Source organism: Aotus nancymaae, unplaced genomic scaffold, assembly GCF_030222135.1.
Source record: "Aotus nancymaae isolate 86718 unplaced genomic scaffold, 86718_ANA_hifiasm-v0.15.2.pri h1tg000041l, whole genome shotgun sequence".
In the NCBI taxonomy this organism is placed as follows: domain Eukaryota; kingdom Metazoa; phylum Chordata; class Mammalia; order Primates; family Aotidae; genus Aotus; species Aotus nancymaae.
The window spans coordinates 1,227,709-1,254,220 of NW_026988455.1; the positions used below are offsets into that span (position 1 = coordinate 1,227,709).

Below are 26,512 nucleotides of genomic sequence, written 5' to 3' on the forward strand. Positions count from 1 at the left end.
TCCCTCACCTCCTCTTTGTAGCACTGGGTTTCTAGCTCCACGATGGAATGTATAGTCTTGTGTTGTGCTTTCTTCTTTCACATCAGTTGCTCATACCTAGATTGATTGATGCAACAGTTTTATTTTTGAGACAGGGTCTTGCTCTGTCACTCAGGCTGGAGTGCAGTGGCTCGATCATGGCTCACTGCAGCCTCAGTCTCCCAGGCTCAAGTGATTCTCCCATCTGAGCCTCCCAAGGAGCTGGGACTACAGGCATGTACCACCATGCCCAGTGAATTTTTTGTATTTTTTGTAGTGACAGGGTTTTGTCCATGTTGCCCAGGCTAGTCTCAAACTCCTGGGCTTAAGTGATGCATCCACCTTGGCCTCCCAAAGTGCTGGGATTACAGGTATGAGCCCCTGTGCCTGACCTGTTTTTTTTTCCCACCCCTTTCTTGAGTATTTACTTGTGGCCAGACACTGCATTAAGCCTATGAGCAAAACTGGATGCATGCTGTCTATCCTAAAAAACTCACAGTCTAGTAGAAGAAAACATAAGAAAGAAAATCATATAAGTAGGTAAAAATTGCACCCATGACAAGGCTTATGGAAGAGAGGGGCTAGAATTTGATCTCCTTTGGGTAGTCAGAAACCATTTCCTTGAGGAGGTGAGGATTGATGAAGAGGAGGCAGTCTTCCAGGCAGATGTGCAGAGGCCCTGGGGTGGGACGAAGCATGGTACAAGAGGAACTTTCTTTTAGAAGAAAGATCAGTAGAAGGATGGGATGGGTGAGGAGGAGGAGTGTGGTGTGAGATGGGGCTGGAAGGGTAGGTAGACTGTATAAGGTCTAAAGGTAGACCACGTGACAAGAAAGCCACTGAAGCATTTGGTGGACGGTGGCATGATCTGATTTGGGATTTAAAATAATTTCTCCTGCCCCAGTGTGTGGGGATAGATTGGAAAGGGCAGGAGAGGGGATGTGGAGGGTCTTGCTGTTGCCCAGGAAGGAAATGTTGGCAGCTTGGACTTGCATTGGGGAGATAGAGGTGGAGAAAGGAAGGAAGATCTGAGATAAACTTGGGAACTCATGAGATAAAGGTTAATTTTTTTTTTTGAGACAGAGTCTTGCTGTGTCACCCAGGTGGAATGCAGTGGTGTAATCTTGGCTCACTGCAACTTCTGGCTTCCAGGTTCAAGTGATTGTCCTGCTTCAGCCTCCTGAGTAGCTGGGATTACATGCCTGTGCCACCACACCTGGCTAAATTTTGTATTTTTAGTGTAGATAAGGTTTCATCATATTGCCCAGGCTGGTCTCAAACTCCTGACCTCAAGTGATCTGCCCACCTCGGCCTCCCAAAGTGCTGGGATTATAGGCATGAGCCACCGTGCCTGGCCTAAATGGCTTTTCTTATTATGTAACTACTCAGAACCTTTAATATGTGGGTTAATGTGAATTTTGATTCTCTGAGAAAGGACTTGACTGTAAAAATTTTCCACACTTATATGACTGGGCCACAAATATTTTTCAAAGAATCTTCCACAATACTTTTATTCCATAGCATACTTCTGGGGAAATACTGCATTACGTAATTCCTTCTTTTCTGGGTACTTTCCACGGAGCGTTGTGGATACTATACCAAGGTCTGTGACTGGGAATGAGCCTGACCAATACACAGAGGAACGCGTTTGACCCAGGGCTTGAATTGAAGCCTTGGGCAGATCAGACCGAATGGGTAGAGACTGAATTCAGTTTAGGAACGTTTTGGAGACCAGGCTGAGGGGAGTTTGGGTGCAGTTTCTTGTGCGCTGGGAGTCGTCCTGGGCTCTGAGCTGTGTTATGGTGGAAGTACCATCTTGGCCAGGTCATTCCGGAAGACGCCTGGACAATGGGTCGGGTGGTGAGGTGTGTATTGGAGTTGGGCAGCCTGGCTTTCTAGTAGTGAGTGGATGAGAACCTGGACGTGGGGAGTGGGGATGGGGAATGCATCTTTGGGTTTGAGAAGTGAGTGCAAGATGTTTTCCTTCATACCCTTTGCCCTTGGTGGGTGGCCATTGTCAGCAGCCAAAAGCAGGAGAGACTCTTCTGTGTTTTCTGGAGGCCAGGTAAGCATAAGGATGCGTTCCCTTGTAGCACTGGCAGAGAGGCCGTGTGTTGGGAATGGCGCTGCCATTGTCAGGGAGCAGGAGCGGAATACTCAGGTTAATAGATGAAATCTGAGGAGGTGGTTACGTTGGCATCAAGGCCATCAACTTCCCACCTCAGCTGAAATTTCACTGTGTGACTTTGAACAAGCCCCTTAACCTCTCCAGGCCCCAGGTTGCTTGCTCATCTGGAAAATGAGAGGCTAGAACGAACGTCAGGCCCCTCCTGAGCTGGAATTGCAGCTGTCTCTGGGAACTGAACATTCGTTAATTAGGGCAATCATTTATCAGGGTCAGCGGGAGCCTGTGCTCCCAGAGAGCTGTCAATTTTGTGAAGAATTTGGATTGAGAATGGAGACTTAGGGGAAAAAAGTGTGGAGCGTTCAGTTTGCACATTCCTCTGAAATTCAGGCATCTTCTCTGAGGCAGAGATCTAACAGAGTGAAGCAGACTTTAGCCAGGACAGGTTTTATAGCAATGCAAAGGTAGACAGCATCCTAATGAATGAACCTTGCTAACTGAGTGCTCATTTTAGAAACAGAGGGTGCGAAAATTTTATTTTTATGTGGGGTGTTTGGAAGTTGAAAGAATTTTCTCATAGAGACATTGTTATGAATGGTTGATTTAGCCCCTGACACCACTAAAATACTGTGTATTAACTATAAAATATAGACTACGTGTGTGGTGGGGGAGTACATGTGTGTGCTTGGGGAGTATCACTGGGTATTTAAAAAAAAACTAGACACATAAAAACCTCTGTTAAGCTGATTAATTCAGTCACCTTGGATTGTGAGTGTGCCGTGTGCCAGGTGCTGGGCGGGGCTGGGCACAGAGTGAGATGCAGGCCCTGCCTGGAAGGCCCCAGGTTTGGTTTTCAGCCTGTGGGCTGTCAAGTCTGGTTGTGTGGGTTGGATCCTGGCTCTGCTGCCGATGGCTATGAGCCCCTAAGCAAGTGCCTTACCTCTCAGTGCCTCAGTTTCCTCCCTTAGAAGCAAAGGATTATAATAGTTAATAGTAGTGCCACCCGTGGGGGGAAGCCGAAGAATTCAATGGGATGACTCATGGAAAGCACATGGCCGGTGTCTGGCACAGTCTGAGTACTGTGTAAATCTAGTTATGCCTGCCTAGCCAGAGCCCTGTCCTCAGGGGCGCAGCCAGCTACTCACCTGAGGCTGTGTGGGGAGTTAGGCTTGTTGTCCAGTTGCCCAGGCATAGCCTGGCATGGAATAGGGTGAGAGGTGGAGATGGAGTGTTGTCCATGGAGGGAGAGAAGAAGTGGGGAGTGGGAGGAGGCTAAGGGAGAAGGGTGTTGTCTGATTTTTCCACAGAAGTCAAGGTACAACTTACCAGCAGAGGCAAGAGGTGACCTCCAGGAGCCATCTGAGAACCGCGCTGGAGCCAGAGGGTTATTGGAGGTACCTGGATGGGAAGAAAAGAGGAAAGGGGCTGGCAGTCAAGGAAGAGACGGGAGCAGGAGTGGGACCCCAGCCGCTGTGTCCCGGCATCACCATGGGTCCTGCAGCAGCACTCACAGAGGGGAAGTTCTGGGAAGGGTCCCGTGGGTGTGTGTGTGTCTACAGGTGGCGGGGACTTTATTTGGTTGGTAGTCTTTCGTCAAAGCCCAGGGTTTCATCTCCAGCCCCTGTGTGGGATCTGACTATTCTGTTCTCTGGGAGACTGTTCAGGAGCCTAGAGTGGCTGGTGATCAGGATGCTGATAGGCCCACGTTGCAGGGAGCGTTGTTTAGATTTTGGCCCCTGTGCTTTGAGAGAAGACTTGGTACAACCTGCCAGTGAGTGAGGAAGGACCCTGGACAGTGTAGCCTAAGGGGAAAAGAAAGATAGGTTGGTATAAGGGTGGCTTCAGGTGTCTGAAACGTTCTCACTTGGAGGAAGGACTCACTAAACCGTCCTTAGTTGGTCTCAGTGATATTGTAGGAATGCAGACGTCAGCTCAGCATGAAGAAGTTTCCTTGCCTAAGAGCTGTGGGAAAATGGAAAGGCTTGTTTTGAGAGGCAGTGTGTTTCCAGCCCCCAGGGCAGAGGCTGGATGGCTGCTTATCTTTCAGAGATTGGGGGGGCGGGGAAGGTGGAAGGAAGTGTTGGAAATTCAAATTAGGGTTTCAGCCTGAGAAATTTGGTGTCTCAAATAATGCTGATATTCTGTGACTTTATGAATGAGTACAATGAATGAAGTACCAGCCTGTTTTAATTTATGTGGAGAAATGGAAACTTTGGTAGGTCAGAGAGAGGAAATAACCTTTATCTGCCATGCAGATAATCACAGAGATGGCTATGACCGGCGTGCTGATGAGCCTGTCTTCAGGCAGTGATTACTTAGATTTCACTTATGAACATGTTGAACTGTCTCTGGGACTTTACGCCCTTTAAAAGTGGCCCTGTCTTTTGTTTGTCTTGTACATTCAGTGAGTGTAGACAATCAGTGGTGGGTACTTCAATCCTTAACTGGATTCTCTTCTCTGACATTTTATAGTCATGGAAATGAGGCTCAGAGACATTGTGACCTCCTCAGGTCACACAGACTGACCAGGGGCTGTCCTGGGACCAAGGCACCTGCTCCTGCGTAGTGTCCAGTGTTCCTTCTATTTAGGCCACTTTCAGAGGCCCCGTGCAGTTGGGATGTGTCAGTACCGGGCATAGCATTTCATTAAGCTACCTACCGCCTAAGGACATACAACGTTGAATGCTTTTAGTGTGTGACCAGGGATTTTGTGGCACATGGCAGATTTTCCTAGATGTGAAGTCTATTACGCTGCAGATCCTTGCTGTAACACTGTTAATTGTCAAAGCCAGGACCAGGCGGGGGCTGCCAGGCTCTCCGAATCCTCAACAGTAGGTCAGTAGGAGCCCTGGCAAGGGACCTCCCTCGACTCCTGCAGAGCTGGCCCCAGGGATGGGCCAAGTCTCTGTGATTCATACCCAAGAGGGCTTCTCAAAATCGCAAGTCACCTGGGTTGATGTGGGTATCTTAGGGGTCAGACTGGGGTCCCCAAGGTCAGAGTACCCTGGCAGATGCAGTACTTGTGGTCCAGTAAGTGACGGCAGATGACTTGGCTAGAGGTGGAGGGAGTGGGACTCTCATCAGATAGGTCCTGGAGGGCAATCTGAAGCTCAGAGTGGACCCATTGAGGACTGGGCCCCGCCACGTGCATTGGGCAGGTGTTGCAACTCCATCAGCTTGCGGTGTTTCAGGACTCACTCAGGACATGCTGGCTAAAGGCTTGGAGTAGAACGGGGTGTGTATTAGTCTGTTTTCACGCTGCTGATGAAGACATACCCAGGACGGGGAAGAAAAAGAGGTTTAATTGGACTTAGAGTTCCATATGGCTGGGGAGGCCTCAGAATCATGGTGGGAGGTGAAAAGCACATTTTACATGGTGGCAGCAAGAGAAAATGAAGATACGAAAGTGGAAATCCCTAAGAAACCCATCAGATCTCTTGAGACTTATTCACTATCAGGAGACTAGCACAGGAAAGACCAGTCCCGTGATTCAATTGCCTCCTCCTGGGTCCCTCCCACAACACGTGGGAATTGTGGGAGATACAATTCAAGTTGAGATTTGGTGGGGACACAGACGAACCATATCAGGTGGTAAGGGGATATTCATGCTTATTGAGCAGGTGCCCGCTCTGTCCTTCCTGGCCTTGTGCTGAGTACACCATGGGAGTGGCATGGCATTGCTCTTCCAGTTTACAGAGCAGGAAACAGAGCCTCTGGGTTCATCACTGCTGGTCGTTGACAAGAGCAGGGTGATGATGATGATGGGAATGATGATGAGGGTCACAGAATCACTCCTGTCTACTCAGTGCACACTGCACACCTGGCTACATGCTATGTACTTTACACCCGTTACGTTTCATCGTCACCACCACCCTGCATGGCAGGTACTATCATCACCCTTTCAAAGCAGAGGAGATTGCAGTTCAGAAAAAGGTAATTGACAGGCTCAGAGTTGCATGGTTGGCGGGTGGCTGAGCCAGGGTTTAAACTCAACTCTGAGTCTGGGAGCCCGTGCTCTCTCCCTGTTACAGCCCCACTTGTCCTTGGGGCTGAAGCTTGTGATGAACTCCAGGTTTTGTTGTTAATGGATTTGAGCCAGGTGAGCGGAATCTGCAAGTGTAATAGTAGGCCTTTAGGTGATGTGATAGGCTACGTGATGCTGCAGTGATAAACAGCCTCCAAAGCTCTGTAGCTTAACGAAGAAAAGCTTATTTCTTGCTCATGCTACACATCCAGCCATGGCGGGGTTGCGGTTGGTCGCTTTGTTCCTGAGTCCCTGGGGGACCCGGGTGTTGGTGATCTCTGCAGTGGGGTAGGGGGAGGATATGGTAAATCACTAATGGCCCCTTGGAGCTTGTACCTGGATATGCCACTTGCCACTTGTCACATTTCCTTGGCCAAAGCTAGTCACACAGCCACTCCTGACTTCAGGGGGGCAGGGAAGCACAGTGCATGTGCCTGGAGGAGAGAAGAACTGGAAATATTGGGTGAACAGCACTAGTGACCCCCACAGGGATTCATGGGGCCTGTTTGGTCAGCACCCCAAGATGGCTTCTCTTTAAAACAGATGAGGGCTGGCTCTAGAGCAGTCCGGGGAAGGTCTTGGATTGGACTTGGTTTCTCCATCCCTCCCCCTCTGTCTGTCCCAGCTCTTTTGAGGGAGGAGGTGGCATTTTATTCTCCATTTAGAAAGGAAGAGACCGAGTGAGAGTCTTGCCAGCAGCATGATGGGGAAACAATTGCTCTAAGAGGACAGAGGCCAAAAAGTCACCACCCCTCCTTTGAGGGTTCTGTAGAGAAGGAAGTCTGTGGTTTATGCTCTGTGACTTCTGGGTGGTACGTAGTAACTCCTTCCTGGACACTGTTTGCTGTGTATATAGCGACTCATCCTTTGACATTTGGCACTATTACCTTTCATTTTCCTTGATCTGTGCAGTGAATGGATCCATGACGCCACCCCACTTTTAAGAAAGCCAAACTGCGATTTAGAGAAGTTGTTACTTGCACAAAACCTCGGAGTGGTCAGGTGACTATGCCAGGATCTGGACGTTTCTATTCTGGCCCTGTTCCCCTTGCCAGTCAGTTAGAGCTAGCTGTTGACACTCGGAGCCTGGCCTGCAGGGAGGAGTCCAGGGACTGTGGGCTTTGTAGGAGCCTGGTTTGCTCAGCTCTGTCTCGGGGAACGGCCGACAACTTTAAAGGAGGAAATAATAAAGGTCACCGTTGTCTGTGTCTCAACCCTGTGGGTACTGGAGTCAGCCCAAATGCTTGGAGCCCTCTTGGCCCAGGCTCTTGCCTGCTAGGCAGTGTCCTTTTCTTTCCCCAGTCCCTGCTCAGCGTTGCTCCTGGGGCCGTGGAGGTGTGAGGCAAAGAGAAAAACTGACAGCTTTCTACATGGAAATTTGGTCTTGTTAGGGGCTGCAAGGAGGCACTAGTGAGAAGCGTCATTGGATTGAGAGTTCTTGATCTCAACATTTGTGTTTAAGTTGTGAAAATGGCATGATTTCTAGAATTCAGGATAGACGCTTTCAGCATTTACGGATATAGGGTAGCAGCGACATGGGAACATTGAAGGATCTGTTTTTACAAATAACAAGACTTCTGTGCAGGGGAGCAGGGCAGAACTGTGGACCGGAGTAGGGCCTGTTAGCTTCTAGATTGAGCCTTTGGCTGTTCATTTGTCTTCTTTCTCCAAAAATCCTGTTGAACCTGTTAGACATGTGTGTGCTGACAGCAAGCTGATTTGTAATTATTTGTAAAGCCGTGTGGTCCGTCTGTGACAGCGACTCTAACTGGGAGTCTAACCCTTGGTTTTACCCGGCTCCCACCCCCCAGTATTTTCCTAGTGACGCAGAGCTCTGGAAGCAGGGCATGGTCTGGGTGGAGTCCCTTCTGCCAGCCAGCAGCGACTTGAAGGTGAAGGGCTCTGCAGGGGGATGTTGGGTTTTATAAACAGAATTTTTACATGCTGGTCACAAGGTTAGCTTAGACTGTGGCTCTCATGGTGAGGGAAATGGTGCCTTATAAATATGTTATGAGGCTCTTTTTATCTCCTGGAAACTGGGGAACATTTTTAAGAATGTTTCAAAGGATTGTGTTAAAAAAAAAAAAAAGCAAAAGCACAATGGAAGGTCCAGGGCTGTGTTTCAGAGAAGCCCCTGAAATGCATTCTTCTTATGTGGATGTAGCTGAAGCCCCCAGCTGGCGGGTTCAGGGCCTCCTTTTCCCTTCCCTGGCTGGCTGTGGGAAATTTTCCCTCAAGCTGCTGCCCCTCCTTGGAAGAACCTGGTAGCAGCTAGCAGAGGTCGCAAGCAAGGAGTCAGAGGCCGGGTTCAAGTCCTGGGTGTGTGACTTTTGTCTACCCAACCTTAATATCTTGCCGTCATTGACTGAGGTCTTGCTCTGTGTCTGAAGCATTGCTAAGTGCTTTGCGTAATGTCTCAATTCATTTTTAGGATATTGAGAAAACTGAAGTTTCAAGAAAAACAAGCAGGACCAATTCAGGTCTGCTGACTCCAAGGCCTGCCCTGTTTTTGTTTTCTTTTGTTTTTGTTAAGGTAACATTCATATAACACAAAACTCATTTTAAACATTTTATAGTGTGCAGTTCAGCGGTTTTTATATATTCACAATTGAGGTAACCACCACCACTGTCTAATTCTAGAACTTTTCATCACACAAATGAAGCCCTTTTCATCTGAATTCCCCCTTTCTCTCATCCTTTGTCAACCACTAGTCTACTTTCTGTCTGTATGGATTCGCCTATTCTGGACATTTTGTATAAAGAGAATCATTCCATATATCAGGGCCTGAACTGTGGAGCATGTTGTGTTTAGGAAAAATCAAATCATTTAACTGCTCTACACCTATTTAGTAGCAGTGTATTTTGGTCATAGGTATTTTTATTCCCATCTTGGGAATCTCTGTAGGTTAATTGTGTGTCAAATGCATTTTTTAAGCAAGTATGAGGAATGTATTGTCATAACTTTTGTCTTAGGCCTATATCTTAATTACAGGCCACTCGGAGGGTGAATCTTAACTAGTTTTTTAAAGGGAAGCATGTTGACTTATTTCCTAAGGATATGATGAAGAAAACCAGAGACATTTTTAACCTATGTAATCACAGAGTTGCTATAGGAAAACTGGATAATTGAATATGATTAAACGGGAGTATCTTTTAGGTGGTTCTGTAAGTAAGAAAATTGCCACCGGGGCAACACAAATACAGGATGTCAATAAAATCTTCACTAACCACAGTATTGGTAAACCCCACGAGCGTGGCAGGTTAGTGACCGTGGAGAGAATGGCCCTCAGCTGTAGATGCTGAGGCAGGGACGTTGATACAGACGATCTGGTTTAAATGACAGCGTCTGAGAATGAAATGTAAACATGGCGCAGTAGGAGTAAAACCTCTAGTAGCCTTCGCTTATCGAATTCCAGGACTGCCTAATGCTGCCTGCCTTTTTCAAGTTCATTCTAGAATCTCAGACTGTTAGAGTGGCCGGGATGTTGAAATGAGAGAGACTGACCCTTTTATGCTGCAGAGGGGGAAAGGGAAGGCGGATGGAAGTTAAAATGATTTGTCTGCCGTCACCATACGTGAATTGTTAGCGGGGTCTGGTCTAGAATCCACATCTTCTAACAAAAAGAAATTGAATATAATCTGTACTGTTTTTGGCATTGGATTCAACTCTTCGTTGGAAATATTTGGGACCTGGGTGATGAATACCTTCCACTACTTTGCCACTTCCTTTGCCATATTTATTTCCATGTCTCCCATGCACTTTCTTTGCCCCCTCCCACACAAACAGAAAGAGTTTATCACTGCGTAACCGAGTTCTGAACTGTAGATATGTCGGGAGAGATTGGTGTTGGCAATTGGTAAATACAGTGAGAGAAAATTTGGTAACTCTGATGTTCTTTTGGGAGCATAGGATTTAAAAATATTTTTCAAAGGCTCAACCCCATCTTGTCCAAAAAATGGTAAGTAGGCAAGTCGAAGAGGAGGAAGGAACTCATCACTTTACATTACTAAAGGAATTTCAACTTTTTAAAGATTCGTATCTTTTTCTTTTTTGATTTTCTGAACTGTTTAGGTATCTCCTGTTATACTTTCTTTAAGGATGTGAATTGAACTCAGCGGGGGCAGGAGCTTGCAGAAGGAAGGTCACAGTGTGCGAGGGCTGCAGAGCCTGCAGTGACGCACAAGCCACCTGACGCTGCATCCCAGGCTCTGAGAGTCCTACAAGAAGCATAAAGGATTTGACCAGTTAGGAGCTGAGCTCACATCTCTGCAGGAAGGCCCTGAGAGCTGAGCAGGGTCCCATCATCCTAGGACTCACTACTCGAAGTAGGATCCACAGACCGGCATCATGGGTGTCACCTGGGAGCTTGTTAGAAATGCAGAGTCCTGGGTCCTGCTCCAGACTTCCCGAGTCAGAATGAGCGTTTTAATGAGATCTCCAGGTAATTCATTAAAATTTGATAAGCCCAAGATTAGAGACCTTAGGCCAGGGAAATTAACAGATGCTTGGGAGAAGGGATGAAGTATGCTAGCTAAGACTGAGATATATATGGTTTCTGTGACCTAAATAGTTGCCCTTTGCTCAGGTGAGGGGGAAGCTGAAGACACAATACGGGGACTTGCTTTCCTAACACTCTCAGAGTGAGGAAGGGATGCATTATTGTGACCCAGGCCCTTATTGTGGAAATGAAAGCAGACACCCACAGCAGTGATGGTGAGAAGACAGTGACTTCCCAGCACATGAGCTGACGTAGGGGAGCTTCCAGTAGCTCTCAGTTGGGATCCTGCAGCCCCAACAACCTGGAGCATGGGGGTGGCCAGTGAGATGGAACTGATAACAACATTCCATTCTCTGGATGCCCCGGCCTCCACGCCTCAGCTGTTTTCACTCATTCAGCAAAAAAGAGAGACAGAAAGGCAACAAAAGCCGGCTGGGGCAGAGGCCATGTTAATTAGTAAAACCTGATACGTCTGTGTATTGGGTCGGTGCTAGGACAAGTGGGAGGCCCTCGCCCTACGTGGTGACTTGTTGTCTATCAGGAGCGAGCCTATCCAAGGTGTTGGGTCCGTGTTCCTACAATGAGTGCTCCTCAGCTTCCTGAGCCAGGCAGAACAAGCAGATGGGGACATTTATGGTGCCATGGTGGGGGTTTTGTGCTTGTCTCCTGTGGCTCCAGGGGCCAGTGTGAACACTTGTAAATGTGGGTGTTAACCCATGAAACTGTCGAAAATGTGCCAGCCTGCAGGCAGGTGATTACTTGCAGTGAATGGCGGTATGGCAGAGACTGGGATTTTACTGTCGTGTGTGTGTGTGTGTGTGTGTGTGTGTGTGTGAGAAAGAGAGATATAATCGTTATAGTTCCTTTTTCCTTCTTTTAAAATCAGTAATTGAAGCATATGGTTAAAAGTCAACTATTTTTGAAGTAGTGGAAGTTTAGCAATTCGGCACGTGGCCGGGTGCGGTGGCTCATGCCTGTAATCCCAGCACTTTGGGAGGCCTAGGCCAGTGGATCATGAGGCTAGGAGTTTGACACCAGCCTGGCCAATATGGTAAAACCCTGTCTCTATGAAAAATACAAAAATTCAACGGGTGTGGTGGTGTGTACCTGTAGTCCGAGCTACTCGGGAGGCTGAGGCAGGAGAATCCCTTGAACCCGGGAGGCGGAGGTTGCAGGGAGCCGAGATCAAACCACTGCACTCCATCCTGGTGACAGAGCAAGACTCCATCTAGAAACAAAACAGAAAGAAAGTGCAGACTGTGGCCTGAAACCAGGTATGAAGATTTGAAACCACAGCAGGTAAGCTGTGTGACGTCGTTCCCTTTTGGGAAACAGATGTGAGTTTCGTTGGCCTAGGAGTAATAAGAAGGGCTACCATGAGAGCTGTAATTCCATTTAACTAGATATTTATAATAACGTATGAGGTGGGTAACTTCATCCCCCTTCTACAGATAGGAAACTAAGGCTCTGTGAGGCCAGACCCAGTGGAAGACCCAGCAAGAGGCACAGCCTGGGTTTGGATCTGATCTGGCTGACTTCAGAGCCTTTGCTGTTTCCTCTAAATGAATAGAGAAGCATTTTTAGAAGTGTAAATGAGAATTCCATTCTTCAGGTGATTTATGTCTGTGTTATTCAGGGTGGGACATGTGTCTGTGTCCTGGGTGGGCGAGGAGGAGAGTGCTTGGCAAAGTCATGGGACGAAAGTGACACCACTTCCCGGAATACCAAGAAAACAGTATCCGTAATATAAAAGGAGGCAGAGTAGAATGCAAAGTGCTATGGTGTTGAATGCAAAATTTACACTCATTTATAATGGAAAAACCCAAGCCTTGAAAGCAGTTCTTTGCAGTCCCTTGGATGTCTCTCATCACCCCACATTGGACTTCTCTGCCTTGGGGTTGCCGGAGTGGAGAAGTTGGAGAAGCACTCGTGTAGTTGCAGGTCCTGGGCCATCTGGGCCTTTTCCACTCTCCCAGCTATATGTGGTGAAAAGGAATTGCTTAACTATGTAAACCGGCGTGGGAGAGTTGGCGCTATGCTCTGTTTGTACAGCTGCTCCTGGGCGCCGGCTCCGCTGTCTTTCACAGCCCAGAAGTACCCATGAAAAGACAAAGGAAGGGTTTCTAGAGGCTGGAGGAGGTGAGAACTTGGCCTAGGAGGTGGGTTGTTCTCTGAGTTCCTGTGACCATTGATGGTCAGTCTTTTAAAAGAAAATGTATATTTATTTTAAAAAATTGTAGTACATGTTGAATTTCCGTGGTTCGAAATTTAAAAATTACAAAAGGTTTGCAATTGAAAACTTCTTTCTGCGTTTTCCCACATAGCCCCGATGTCCTTCCGCATAGCAAGTCTTTGTTAACAGTTCCTTGTGTAGCCAAGAAAATACATCTTTAATTCTCCTAACCTTCTTTTTTAACATTTTTTTACTTTTTGAATTTTTTAATTGTACTTTAAGTTCTGGGGTACACGTGCAGATCTTTCAGGATTGTTGCATAGGTACACACATGCCATGGTGGTTTGCTGTCTCCATCCCCCACCCCACCCCCATCACCTACATCACACATTTCTCCCAGTGTTATCCGTCCTCAACCTTCCCGCCCTCCCCCCACCGCTGTCCCCCGCCAGCCACCCCCTGCCAACAGACCCCAGTGTGTGATGCTCCCCTCCCTGTGTCCATGTGTTCTCATTGTTCAACACCTGCCTGTGAGTGGGAACATGCAGTGTTTGGTTTTCTGTGCTTGTGTCAGTGTGCTGAGAATGATGCTTACCTTCTTTTTATACACCCAGAAGCATGCTACATCTACTGATCTGTCCTTTGCTTCTTCCTCACTTTCTTGTTATTTTTTTTCCCCACTGCAGAAGATACCACTGACCTGATATCATTTATTTAACTCATGCTTGATTGGCCTTTGGGAGTTTGCAATCTTTTGCTATTACAGTGCTGCAATGAATAATCTCATATGTCATTTTGCATACATGTGGGATAAAATGCTAGACGGTAAGTTGCTGGGTCAAAGGAAATGTACACTGTAACTTTGATAGATACTACCAAATCGCCCTCCAGGAGCCTCATACCAGTTTCTAGCCCCACCAGCAATGGATGAGGGTAAGTCTCCTCACACTGCACACACTGTGTTATCAAACCTTTTGACCTTGGCTGCCTCATGGCTGAAAAAATAATCTTGGTGTAATTTTTAGTGATGATGCCATCTTGAAAAATGATAGAAAATGGCACATTTGCTACATTTGCCTTTGTGGTGATGAATCTAGTGTGGTGTTTCCAACGTTTTGGAGTGGCAGAGGAATTGACTACCTGTTCAAGTGAATAACAGTTGAAATATTGAAACGCAAATTCATGTAATACATTATATAGGTGGTATGATATGGCTAAATGAATCATTAAAAACCATGTGTTCTTTGTTTTTATTTATGATGGGGCTTCCTCTCTAATCCTCTTATGACATACAGGACTTGGGATCAGAGAATCGTGGAAACATAACACCAGCAACTTCAATGACTTCAGCAACGCTTGTCCCCAGGGACCTTCCACCTGAGTTGCTCTTTACCAGCTCTGTCTTGGTGCAGTTCTGATGCCTTTGCCACATCTGTGAGACACAAAGTCTCATCCAGAAAACATGATGATGCATAGATCCAAGCATCAGAGCATTTCAGAGTTTGGAGAACTTTGAAGGTCCTCTCGGCCATGTTTCTTTTCTTCTCCATGACTGGGAAGTCATGGAGAAGAACTTACATGTAGTACTTGCCTTCAACAAAAGGATAGTATTTTTATTTTGGTTTTAAATTCCACAACCACTGTAGGTGAATTAGGGATGGTTTCAGGAAAGGGAGGTCTGTTCTGTGGGCTTTATATAAGAGGTGAGCTGGGCGTGTGGAGATGTCAGAGCATGAAAATGGGAGAGGACTTTTGGGAAGATTTGCAAACACAGGCACACAGTAAATTATTTGTAAACATGATGTGGTCTGCCACTCTGTGAAGGCAGAGAGAAAAACACAGTATCACTTTACAAATAATCAAAAAAAGGACTAAGTGTCTCAATACACACAATGTCTCCTAGAGTCATATTCATCCCGTGCACTGAAAGCTAGCATTGGAATAAATCCCTGCCAGCCATAAGCTGAGTGAAGAACTTGCATACCAAGTTCTAAACATCACAATTCAGTCCAGTTCCCTTATCTAACATGCCAAGGAACTAGTTAGGCCCCAATGCAGGTTAAACCAGGTCTGGTTTTCAGTATCTTCATTCTTCCTGAGATTTCTGGGTGAATGAAAGGGTGCTGACCGCACTTGTAAGCTTTCTTTACTGAAAGGCCTGGACAGGTGATCTTGAGCCTCCTCTTCCCCTAATATCCCAGCAAACCTCCAGACCACTGGGGTAAATGCATCATCTCTCCCCACCATCCCTACTCCAGCCTCAGGTTTCTCTTAACTTTTGTTTACCTTTTTTTTTTAACAACTGTATTAAGGTATGATTCATATAACATATAATTCAACTATTGAAGTGGTACAATTCATTGGTTTTAATATGTTCACACAGTTTTACAACCATCACCACAGTCAATGTCAGAACATTTTCATCACCCCTAAAAAGAAATTCCAAACCCGTTAGCACTCACTCCCGGCCCCTTCCCCGTATCCCTCCCTGTAGCAGCCCTGGGCAATTGCTAATCTATTTTCTGTCTCTGTAGATTTGCTATTCCAGACATTTCATATAAATGTCGTTATGGGTGTGTGTGTGATTGGCTTCTTTTCTTTAGGATAATGTTTTCAAAGTTCATTCATGTTGTAGGATGTATTGATATTTCATTCCTTTGAATCGCCAAATAATATTCCATTGTAGGGATATGCCATATTTTGTTTACCTATTCACTGTGTGATGGACATTTAGATTGCTTCTACTTATTGGATACTGTGAATAATGCTGCTACAAACATTCATATACAAGTTTTTATGTGAATATATGTCATGTTTTTCTTTCCTTTTTTTTTTTTTTGAGACAGAGTCTCACTCTCGTTGCCCAAGCTGGAGTGCAGTGGTGTGATCTCGGCTCACTGCAACCTCCACCTCCCAGGTTCAAGCGATTCTCCTGCCTCAGCCTCCCAGGTAGCTGGGATTACAGGCATCTGCCATGCCTGGCTAATTTTTTGAATTTTTAGTAGAGATGGGGTTTTACCATGTTGGCCAGGCTGGTCTGGAACTCCTGACCTCAGGTGATCTGCCTGTCTCGTCCTTCCAAAGTGCTGGGATTACAGGCGTGAGCCACTGTGCCTGGCCCCTTGTTTTTATTTCTCTTAGCTATATATCAAGGAGTGAAGTTGTCAGGTCATACCATGACTCTGTATAACATTTTGAGGAACTGGCACACTGTTTTCTAAAGTAGCTGTACCATTTAACATTCCTACCGGCAATGTATAAGAAGTTGAATTCCTCTAAGTTCTCCCCAGTACTTAATAACATCTGTCTTTTTTATTATAGCCACACTAGTGGACGTGGAGTGGTATCTCATTATGGTTTTAATTTGCATTTCCCTAATGACTAATGATGTTCAATATCTTTTCATATGCTTATTGGATTTTGTATACTATTCAGATCCTTTCCTCCTCTTTTTTTTTTTTTTTTTTTTGAGATGGAGTCTTGCTCTTTTACCCAAGCTGGAGTGCAATGGTGCGATCTCAGCTCACTGCAACCTCTGCCTCCCGAATTCAAGCAATTCTCTTGCCTCAGCTTCCCAAATAGCTGGGATTACAGATGTGTGCCACCACACCTGGCTAATTTTTTTTTTTTTTTTGAGACACAGTCTTGCTCTGTCGTCAGGCACCAGGCTGGAGTGCAGTGGTGCAATCTCAGCTCACTGCAATCTCTGCTTCCCAGGTTCAAGCAATTCTCCTGCCTCAGCCTCCCAAGTAGCTGGGACTACAGGCATGTGCCACCACACCCAGCTAATTTTTGTATTTTAGGAGAGATGGGGTTTCACCATGTTGGTCAGGATGGTGTCGATCTCTTGACCTTGTGATCTGCCCGCCTTGGCCTCCCAAAGTGCTGGGATTACAGGCATAAGCCACCGTGCCTGGCCCCCATTTTAAAAATGAATTTTTAAACCTTTTTATTATTAAGTTAAAAAATCATTTATATATTCTGGATATGAGTGCTTTACTAGATATATTGTATATATTGTAATATTGGGGTTTAGGGGTTCAGGGTGCCCTCAGCTCCCCTGAGAGGACGTTTCTCCAGGGTCTTGGTCTCCTGCCCTCTCAAGAATGAGAGAGGGGACCACGGCGCTGTGCCCAGTAAATGCTGGACTCAAAAGTGTTTGTAGAAAGCGATTTATTTAAAGAGAGAGAAACAGTAGAAGGAGAGAGAAAGAAACAGCTAACTCTCACACTGAGTGAGAGAATCCAGAAAGATGGAATCCAGGAGAGGAAAGCAGCTTCCACACTGAGTGCAAGGGAATAGAGAGAGAGATGGAGTTTAGGAGGCAAAGACAGGCTTTCACGAGAGTGGGGAAGGGGACCCCAGGGGGGAAATCCAGGAGAGAGAAAGATGGCTTCCACGAAGGCAGTGTTCCTGGAAGGGGACCCAAACATGGAGTCCCAAGGGGTGTGGAAGAAGGGGACTTTTAACTTGGGAGGAACTCCACCTTCTCTAAGACCCCAGGCCAATGAAAGGAGTTCCTGAGAACTTCCGCTGGAGTGATTGACTCTTAGTTTCTTCCCTCGCCCACGAAATTCAAACATAGACTGTTAAATCTCCTGGATGGGGAGAGATGGGAGGGGGGCATGGCTCTAGGAAGTTCTTGCCCCTAAAACTACGCCCCCTTGTGGACCCGGAAAGAGAGCACCTTCCCTCAATATGACTTCTATTTCCTCTCTGGAGGTTGGCTTTTCACTTTGTTGGTGGTATCATTTGTAGCACAAAAGTTTTACATTTTGAAGAAGCTTAATTTACCTGTTTGTTCTTTTCTCAATTGTGGTTTTGGTGTTGTAGCTAAGTAGCCTTTGCCTAACCCAATGTCACAAATATTTGCCCCTGTGTTTTAGGAGTTTTATAGTTTTAGATCCTACATGTGGGCCTGTGATCCATTTTGAGTTAATTTTTGTGCATGGTGTGAGGAAGGGGTCTAACTTCATTCTTTTACATGTGGATGTCGGTTGTCCCAGCATGATTCGTTGAAGGCTATTCTTTACCCTACTGAATTATCTTGGGACCCATGTTGAAAATCCGTTGGCTATAAATATAGGGGTTTATTTCTGAATGCCTAATTCTGTTTCATTGATTTGTATGCTTACCCTCATGCCAGTACCGCCCTGTCTTGATAACTGTAACTTTATCTCACACGTTAATGGGGGAGTTAGGGCAGAAATGGGCAATCTTGACTTTTCTCTTTCTTTCCCTGGTCTGACCAGTTACTGGATTCTTTAAATCCTTCCTCAGGTTTTCAACCACACTTTACTTCTTCTCTGTACATTTTTGTGACTTGTCCTCTTGCTGGTTTCGTTAGGAGATGATATTCTGATACTCCTGAGAAATCCCAGCTGTCTGTGACACCTAGTTTTCTCCTAGCAATGCCAGCTAACTTCATTCTAACTCAGTTGCTTTGCTCCTATGGGCTTTCTCTGTTGTATAGAATTAAACATTTGGGCCATGAAAAGATACTCTGGTTGCTGAAACTCTCTAACTGGTTAGGGTCAGGATAACAAGCTTGCTGTACTGTTAAACAATGTAAAGATCTTTCCAAAAGGCGATACAAGCGAGCAATTCTAGCAGATACCTCTCCCACATGGGCTGTGATACGGACTTTGAAAGCCTAACCTTATCCTCCCTGGGCCTTACTTTTATTGTAGGCATCTGTAGCATTGTATTGAAGCTGTGAGATTTGCTGATATTGGCATCTTTGTAGTAGTGGAGAAATGGAGGACAGGCAAGAGATCTGTCTGGAGAGGTGGAACGCTGGGCAGGACCATTTCCCATCACTTCAAATTGCTAATCCAAAGAATACAAACCCCGTGACATCTGGAATCAACAATAACCATCCTGAGATTGTCATTCCTTTCTGTTGTGAATTGTGGGCAGCATACCTAGAGCTTACACTATGAACTGTATCCTCATTGAAGCTAATTTAAATTTCTGTTTTATATTGGACATGAAAAAAGCTGTACTCCAAAGCTGCCCTTCCTCAAGCCTTCTTTTAAAGGCCCTGCCCATGCAAATGGGGCAAGGAAGTGGACACATGTGAAGGTGAGGGTTATGAGGACAGGTTCTAGGTTTGGTCTGCCTGAATGCAGTTCCTCCTACGTGATCTTGGACAAGTTACTTAAACTACCCAAGTCTCAGTTTCCTCACATTTAAGGTGGCAATAAGAATAAAGAAGTATTGGTGATTTCTCAAGGATCTAGAAATAGAAATACCATTTGACCCAGCAATCCCATTACTGGGTATATACCCAGAGGATTTTAAATTATTCTACTGTAAACACACATGCACACATATATTTATTGCGGCACTGTTCACAATAGCAGAGACTTGGAACCAATCCAAATGCCCATCAGTGAGAGACTAGATAAAGAAAATTTGGCACATATACACCATAGAATACCATGCAGCCATAAAAAGGGATGAGTTCATGTCCTTTGCAGGGACATGGATAAAGCTGAAAGCCATCATTCTCAGCAAACTGACACAGAATAGAAAACCAAACACTGCATGTTCTCACTCATAAGTAGGTGTTGAACAATGAGAACACAGGGACACAGGGAGGGGAACATGATACACTGGGGCCTGTCAGGGGGTGGGGGACTGGGGAAGGGATAGCAGGGGGTGGGGGGATAGGAGAGGGATAGCATTAGAAGAAATACCTAATGTAGATGATGAGGTGATAGATGCAGCACACCACCATGGCATGTGTAACAAACCTGAACGTTCTACACATGTACTCCAGAACTTAAAGTATAATAAAGAAAAAAGAAAAAAAAAAGAGTTGTTAAAAGGTTGAAATCCCATGTAAGGATCTTAACACAGGCAAGGGTTGGCAAACTTTTTCTATAAAGAGCCAGAGAATCAACATTTTCGGCTTTGTGACATCAGAGGCTTTGGGGTTTCTGTCGCAACCACTCGGCCCTACTGTTGTAACTTGAAAGCAACCACAGACAATCTGCAAATGGATGGGCATGGCTACGTGCCAGTCACACTGCGCTTTCCAAAGCAGGTGGAGGGCTGGGTTTGGCCTGCAGGCTGTGGGTTGCTGACCCCTGGCTCAGCACAGGGCTTGACTGAATAGGCACAATGGGTTTTTTATAGATGCCAGCCGTTCTCCCAGCTTGGGGACAGCTCCTTGACACTAGTCCCCTTGTTCATTTGCTCTGTGTTTTTAACAGAATGTCGAGGTCCTGGCCAGCAGGAGCAACACTTCAGAGCAAGACCAGGTGGGGACTGAAATGCGTGTGAAGCTTCTGCGGGAGGAGAATGAGAAGCTTCAGGGAAGAAGTGAGGAGCTGGAGCGGAGAGTTGCTCGGCTTCAAAGGCAGATCGAAGACATGAAAGGCGATGAAGCCGAGGCAAAGGAAACGCTCGAGAAGTACGAGGTGAGGCTCGCTGGGCCCGGGCCCAGCTCTGGCAGCGGCTGCTCCTTCTTTCCTGTGTAAGTGACTTCAGAAGTGGGGAAGGGATTTATTGTCATAATTTAGTAGGTAAGGTCAAGGCAATATTGAATACATCCTCTCTGCAAGCCATTTCTTTGTTCCCCTGGTAATGGCATGACAGGGAGGCCTGGGAACAGGGATGGTGAGGTCAGGTGGGAACACAGGTCTAGGCACAGGAATCCCCACGCACCCTGATGCCAGACACGCCCAGCCTTCCACGGCTTTGCAGAGGCCTCCACCTGAAAAGTCTGTCTTTAACACCACCATGAGACCGATTCTCACTCAAGACTATTTTTTTTTTAACTTATAGTTGTTGTTCTTGAAGTTACACTGATTTTAACAAGCCAATTAACTGGTTGACCAGACCTCTAGCAGTGGGAAGCTGTAAGTGAGAGATGCACACTCTCAGCAGCAGGAAAGGGCGGCTGACAGTGAAGGAGGAGACGCACATGGTCACTGCCATCTGTTCTTTGCTGCCATCAGGGAATACCACAGTTGGGTCATTTAGAAACAATAGAAATGTATTTCTCGCAGTTCTGGAGGCTGAGAAGTCTCATATTAAGGTGCCAGCATCTAGTGAGGGCCTTCCTTCTGTGTCACAGTGTGAATGGCGTCACACGGCAGAAGGGCAGAGGTGGAATGGGGAACTGACTGACCAGACGGGGCCACACTTGTTCATTGACCAGGAACCTTCTCCTGTGATAACAGCATGAACCCATTCATGAGGGCAGAGCCCTCATGACCTAATCCCCTCTTAAAGGTCCCACCTTTTCATACCATTACAATGGCAATTAAACTTCCAACACACGCTTTTTGGGGGACACATTCAAACCACAGCAGTCATCCACCAGGACCAGCTGGATACCTTTTATAAACTGTGTGTGCGTGGGTCCACTCAATACCTACTATTTTCACATCTCCAGGAATAAGCCTGGATATTTGTATTTTAAAAATATTACCCCAGCTGGGCATGGTGGCTCATGACTGTAAATCCAGCTACTTGGAGGGCTGAGAGGTGGGAGGGAGCATCACTTGAACCCAGGAGTTTGTGACCAGCCTAAGCAACATAGTGAGACCCTGTCTCTTAAAAAAAAAAAAAAAAAAAGTCACCTGAGATAATAGGATGTTCACATCTGGCTGAGAACTGGAACTGCAGCTGCAGACAGGCACACACATCTCAAAACATCGCTGTTGTGTGCCGCCTTGGGCCCATGACAGGCACGTTGTGACCATAGCTACTGCCATGTCTGTGGGTGTCTTCAGTGTTCATTTCATTCCACTGAGTCAGTTTCATAGGTGCAGCACACATCTAAGTGCACGCTGACCCAGCGTTTCATTGTAGGGAGAAATAAGACGATTAGAGGAGGCCCTTGTGCACGCCAGAAAGGAAGAAAAAGAAGCCGTGTCAGCCAGAAGGGCCCTGGAGAGTGAGCTGGAGGCTGCTCAGGTAAACACCAGGGGCTGTTGTCATTACTCCCTCATGAAGAATGCCCAGAGACACAACACGGGAGGACATGTGGAGACTGTCCTTGGCCCTTTCTCTCCAGGTAGCTCCCTTTCAGCTATAATGACCACGTGCTTATTGGAACTATTCATCTAGACCAGCAGTTCTCCACTGGGGGGCATTTGGTAATGCCCGAAGACAATTTTGGATGTCACAAGTGGGGAGATGCTACTGGCATCTCCTGGGTGGAAAATAGGGCTGCTGATAAACATCCTACAAAGCGCAGGACAGCCCCCACTACAAAGAATCATCGGGCCCCAGATGTCAGCAGTGCCAAGGTAGAGAGACCTCGGTTTAGATGTTACAAAGCTTGACAGCTTTCCAAAGATAAAATATGAATTGTGTGAGAAGGCCGGCAGGATTGGCCCCCGAGGCAGTGTGGAGTCTGCTTTCTGGCAGAAGCCAATTTCCCTTCTCCTCTGGGCAAATGCACTCCTTAGAGTACAGTCCTTCAGGATGGCTATTCAGAGAGGCAGGAGGAAGTGATTTCCTTGAAACTGGATAGCCATCGCTATTCAAAATCAGTAGGTTCTTAGAAAATTAGATTTTCTCATTTGAAGTACATTCTCAAGAAAGGTCTGTGCTGCAGTTCTGATTGACTTTGCACTGACCTCAGTGTGATGCACCTGTGTTCTCCTCCTGTTGGCTCCCAGGATGTTGCTTCAGTATCTCAGGTGAGTTTCTGAGGAGGTAGAAGCCGGTGTTTTTGAGAGTTGTCTAAGGGGAAGATTGTTATTCAAGTTTTCTATTCAGGACCCACTTGTACTCAGGGATAGGTGAAGTGGGGGCATTAAAAGTGGTAAGAGCTGATCAGGTTCAGATTTGTAAATGCCTGGTTGCAGCTTTCCTGCAACGGATTCAGCTTCTCTCCTAGGGTAGAGAGAGGGGAAGGATCCCCACAGGTCAGCCTAGCTTGGGGACTGTCCCTCAAAATCAGAAGCCTGTGCCTGCTCCTCCTCTGGGGACAAAACTCATGTTTGCATATAGTAAAGTCCCAATTTTTCCTGATTTCAATGTCTGACTGCCTTCACTTTGGATTTTTTAAAATTTCTTTAAATCTAGGTCTTCTTTACAAAATTCTGTGAAGTTGATTTTGTGTGGATGGCACTTTTGCTGTGCTGCTGTTTAAGGCTTAGTTGGTAACTGCTACCCAACCCGGCTGCCGGAGTGGGGTTTAAATTTGTGAGCTGGTTGGGGGCAGAAAGAAAGGACAAACATTGGTATTCCATGGGGATAAGCATCTGTACCTTCATGGTATGTCCACACCAAGTGCCAGGTGCAGCTGTGGGTCTCTCAGATCTTCTCCTTTGGTGAAACAGAAACTTTTCACACATATGGAATTGTTCCCCAGCTGGGAATCTGGGGCTCGTGATTAATTTAGTGCACAGAACAGATGATGGCCTTGGGGCCTAAAGATCTTAATGTAATCCCCACCCACCCCCACCTCTGGATCGCTAGCCTTGCCTTGGAGACCATCCCTGACTCGTTACTTCCGTTGAGCCTTGTTTTCCCAGTGGTGCAGAGATGGTGGGAGTGCATCGTGCAGCGTGTGGCCGTGTTAGGCACTGGCAGGACAGCTGGCAAGAGTTTAAAATGGGCCTGACAGTTTCGCTCTCTTTACCTGAATTATCTGGTCGTAAAAGTAAAGCCATGGAAAAAGCACCATCACTCCAAAATGTTTTCTTTTAAAATTGGAAACCAGATAGTCAGCTTCTTTTTTTGGGTTGGCCCTTGAGGAGAGGAAAACATAGCTGGTGTTATTCTGTCTTTGTGCTATTAGTCTATGGCATCTTCAGGTACGGTAAATAGATTCTTTAAATAGTAGCTGAAGACCATGGTAAATTTATGTCTGATTTACCGTGACTCAGTGAAAAAGTAGCAGAGGGTCATAAAGATGCTCTTCTTGGTTTGCTCGAGCCCTGACCACTTGCTTCAGGGCTGCGTTGCTCTCTAGGGCTACCGGAACTGCATTTAAGGCAACGCATCTATGATTCTATTTAAAAGCGCCTTCTGCAGATGGGGAAGTGAAGAAACTTTTTCTGGAGAAACCACAGTTCTGTCCTTCAGGAAGGGATAATGGTGCATACGTTTTCCCTAGGACTTTACCTTCCGCCACATTGGACTTTTGAGTATTGAGACAACTGAGGAAAAAGGGCCAAAGGCTTCCACTATTGCAAACCCCAGATACTGAGTGGCAGGGGCTCCGAGAAGACCAGCTTCCTTCTGGTTAAGCTGCTCATTCCATTCCTTGACACCCGTAGGCTCACCTGCATCTTGATTGTTGTTAATATGAGCTAATTAGGACCTCAGTCATAGGGTAAAAGTCTCTGTGTCTGTTGACAGATCATGGTTCCTGAGCCCAAGGACACTTACCCTACGTCTACCAATGTTGTGTTTCAGATTCTCTCTCCAACCTGATCTTTTTTCCCCAGATTTTCATCTCATTCACTGATGAGCTTGTATTGCCGGCCTTGGAAATAGAGTCTCTGTAGCTACAGAGCATTTCACTCCTAATACTGTTGACATGAAAGGTCAGAAAAATGCAAAGTTGCCAAGTTTGCTTCTTTTCATGTGAATTTGGGATGCTTTCTCAGCAGTGACTTATTGGAATATATTTCTTGAATAACAGAGGAGGCAAACCATTGTACTAAACAGTGTTTCTAAACCTTAGTACATATTGGAATTACCTGAGGAGTTTTCAAATGCAAATGCTGGTGGGTCCCATGCTAAGAAAAATCGTGATTCCATCAGAGAAAGCTAGAATCTACATGTTAAGTACGGACATCTCCTCCTTACTTGGTGATTCTAACATAAGAAGCCTTGGCATCGCTTTTGGGGATAGGCATTCATTTTTAACAGCTAAGTGTTTATCATACGCCTAATAGTGAACATACCCAGATAGACAGAAAATCTCTCCCTTGCCTTTACAGAGCTTACTATCTTGCAAAAGAGGCAAGCATACAAAACATGATTTAAAAATAATGTAGCGAGCTTAGTCTTCTAGGCAATGTATGTGTGTTGTGGTGGGGGGTGTTGGCAGGCCCCTAGGTCCAGAGTAGTGAGTCCATGGTGTCTCTTGTAGTTCAGGAGAAAGGGCCAGGCAGCCCTGCCTGACCAAGAGTGGAGCAGAAATGCATGCACGAACCACATGGACGCTGAGCAGAAATGGGTTGGCTTGTCTGCTGCCTGACGCCCTTGGAATTGGGGTCTAAGAGGAGGAGAAAGAGAGGCTGGGGGATTCCTAGTGGGAGATGGTTGAGTTGGATCCAGAGGGTTCTACAGGAAGCCATTGTGGGCCCTTTGTATTTGATGTTTTCATGAATTGACATTGTCAGGGACACGTGTTTTGAAGGTTTTGTCTCATAGCTCACTGGTTCTATAACTCCTCCTCACCCTTTGCCCCAACACCGACATATCAACTATCAACAGAAACCCCAGGTTTCACCCTGCTTCTGGTGGGTGCCCAGTGGCAGCTGTGCTGGGGCCCACTCCTGCTGATTCCCCCCACGCTGAACTTCTGATTACCTTTCTTTTTGCTCCCATGTTTTCCCCAGCAGCTTTTGTTGACCTTGGTTCCCTGCAGCAATTAAATTCAGCAGCCCGGCCAGGTTGGCTGCTTCTCAAAGCACCGCCAGCCCAGCAGAGCCCAGGGACCGGAAGCCGCCACGGGTGGTGTTTAGCCCCACGTCACATGGTTGGCAGAGCAGATCGGTTCCTATGCTCTGCAAACCAGAAGAGTCCCAAGTGCTTTGGAATGTTTTCAAGATCCTGAGTTACTGCCTGTGGCTGCAGCTTGTAAACTGCTAAGCACTGTACAAATACAAAGCATTGTTCTTGTGCAGCCACTTCAGGACACAAGACCGGGAAGGCCCGGAGCTGTTCCTGTAGGGCCCACAGTCAGCCCTCAGGGCCTGAGATGGTCCAGGCTGTGTCTGAGTCAGGTCGCTCTGTTCCGAGCTCTGCCCATACCTGTGGCCCTAACGCTTAGCTATTCAAAGAAGCCACCATAACCTTCCTATAGGATTTTAGGTTGGAATTACGTGTTGCTTACATAAAGGACATAAGTCTGTGTGACTTTGTGAGATGAGAGCCTCAGGGAACCACGGGGAGTGTTGCATTCAAGATGGTTGTGTTTTATGGTAGGCGCTGGCATTTGGTACTGATTCAATAAATAACCACCTACCTGATGAGTACTTTATCTGCCTAGTGTCTCTTCCATTCAACACCTTCTATTCATCAAGTTCATCAACCAGTGGGTTTCCGAATTCCTTTTTGCCTGAGTCTGAGTCCAATTCATGGATTCTGTTGATTACAACTGCCTTTACCCAAGTTGACCTTGGTTCTGTGGGGTAGTGTTCTCTTTTCATAGCGATTCATTTTTAGTTATTCTAACTGTAAGAATCATCCACATAGCACAGTAAATACTAGAATATTACATGTGATGCTGTGTATCATAGGATATAAATTGCCAAGTCAGTTTAGATTGCTGTAATATACAACCTCACCTTGATTTTCAAGCACGAATATTCAGGTTATAGACACTATCCTGAGTTCCCGCCAGCAGCTTTGGCCGTGTATTTCTGTAATGCAATGTTTGTCCTCCCCTTCATTCCTGTGAATGTTTTTGGGTAAGGCAACTTTCCTTTTCGGTTCTGGATTTCAGAACCAACAATGTCCTTCTGTCT

At 46.2% G+C, this 26,512-nt stretch overlaps 1 protein-coding gene across 11 annotated transcripts in view; it reads left to right on the plus strand.

The window, feature by feature from the left end:
- CGNL1 (cingulin like 1) overlaps window positions 1-26,512 on the plus strand; it is a 180,820-nt gene that overhangs the window by 127,538 nt on the left and 26,770 nt on the right. For 10 of the 11 annotated variants that reach the window (XM_064361332.1, XM_064361341.1, XM_064361333.1 and 7 more), the window contains 2 exons: window positions 20,060-20,266; window positions 21,666-21,770. In XM_064361332.1, the coding sequence (XP_064217402.1) occupies window positions 20,060-20,266; window positions 21,666-21,770 (312 nt within the window). The remainder of the gene's footprint in view (window positions 1-20,059; window positions 20,267-21,665; window positions 21,771-26,512) is intronic. The other variant, XM_064361340.1, reaches the window with a different exon arrangement.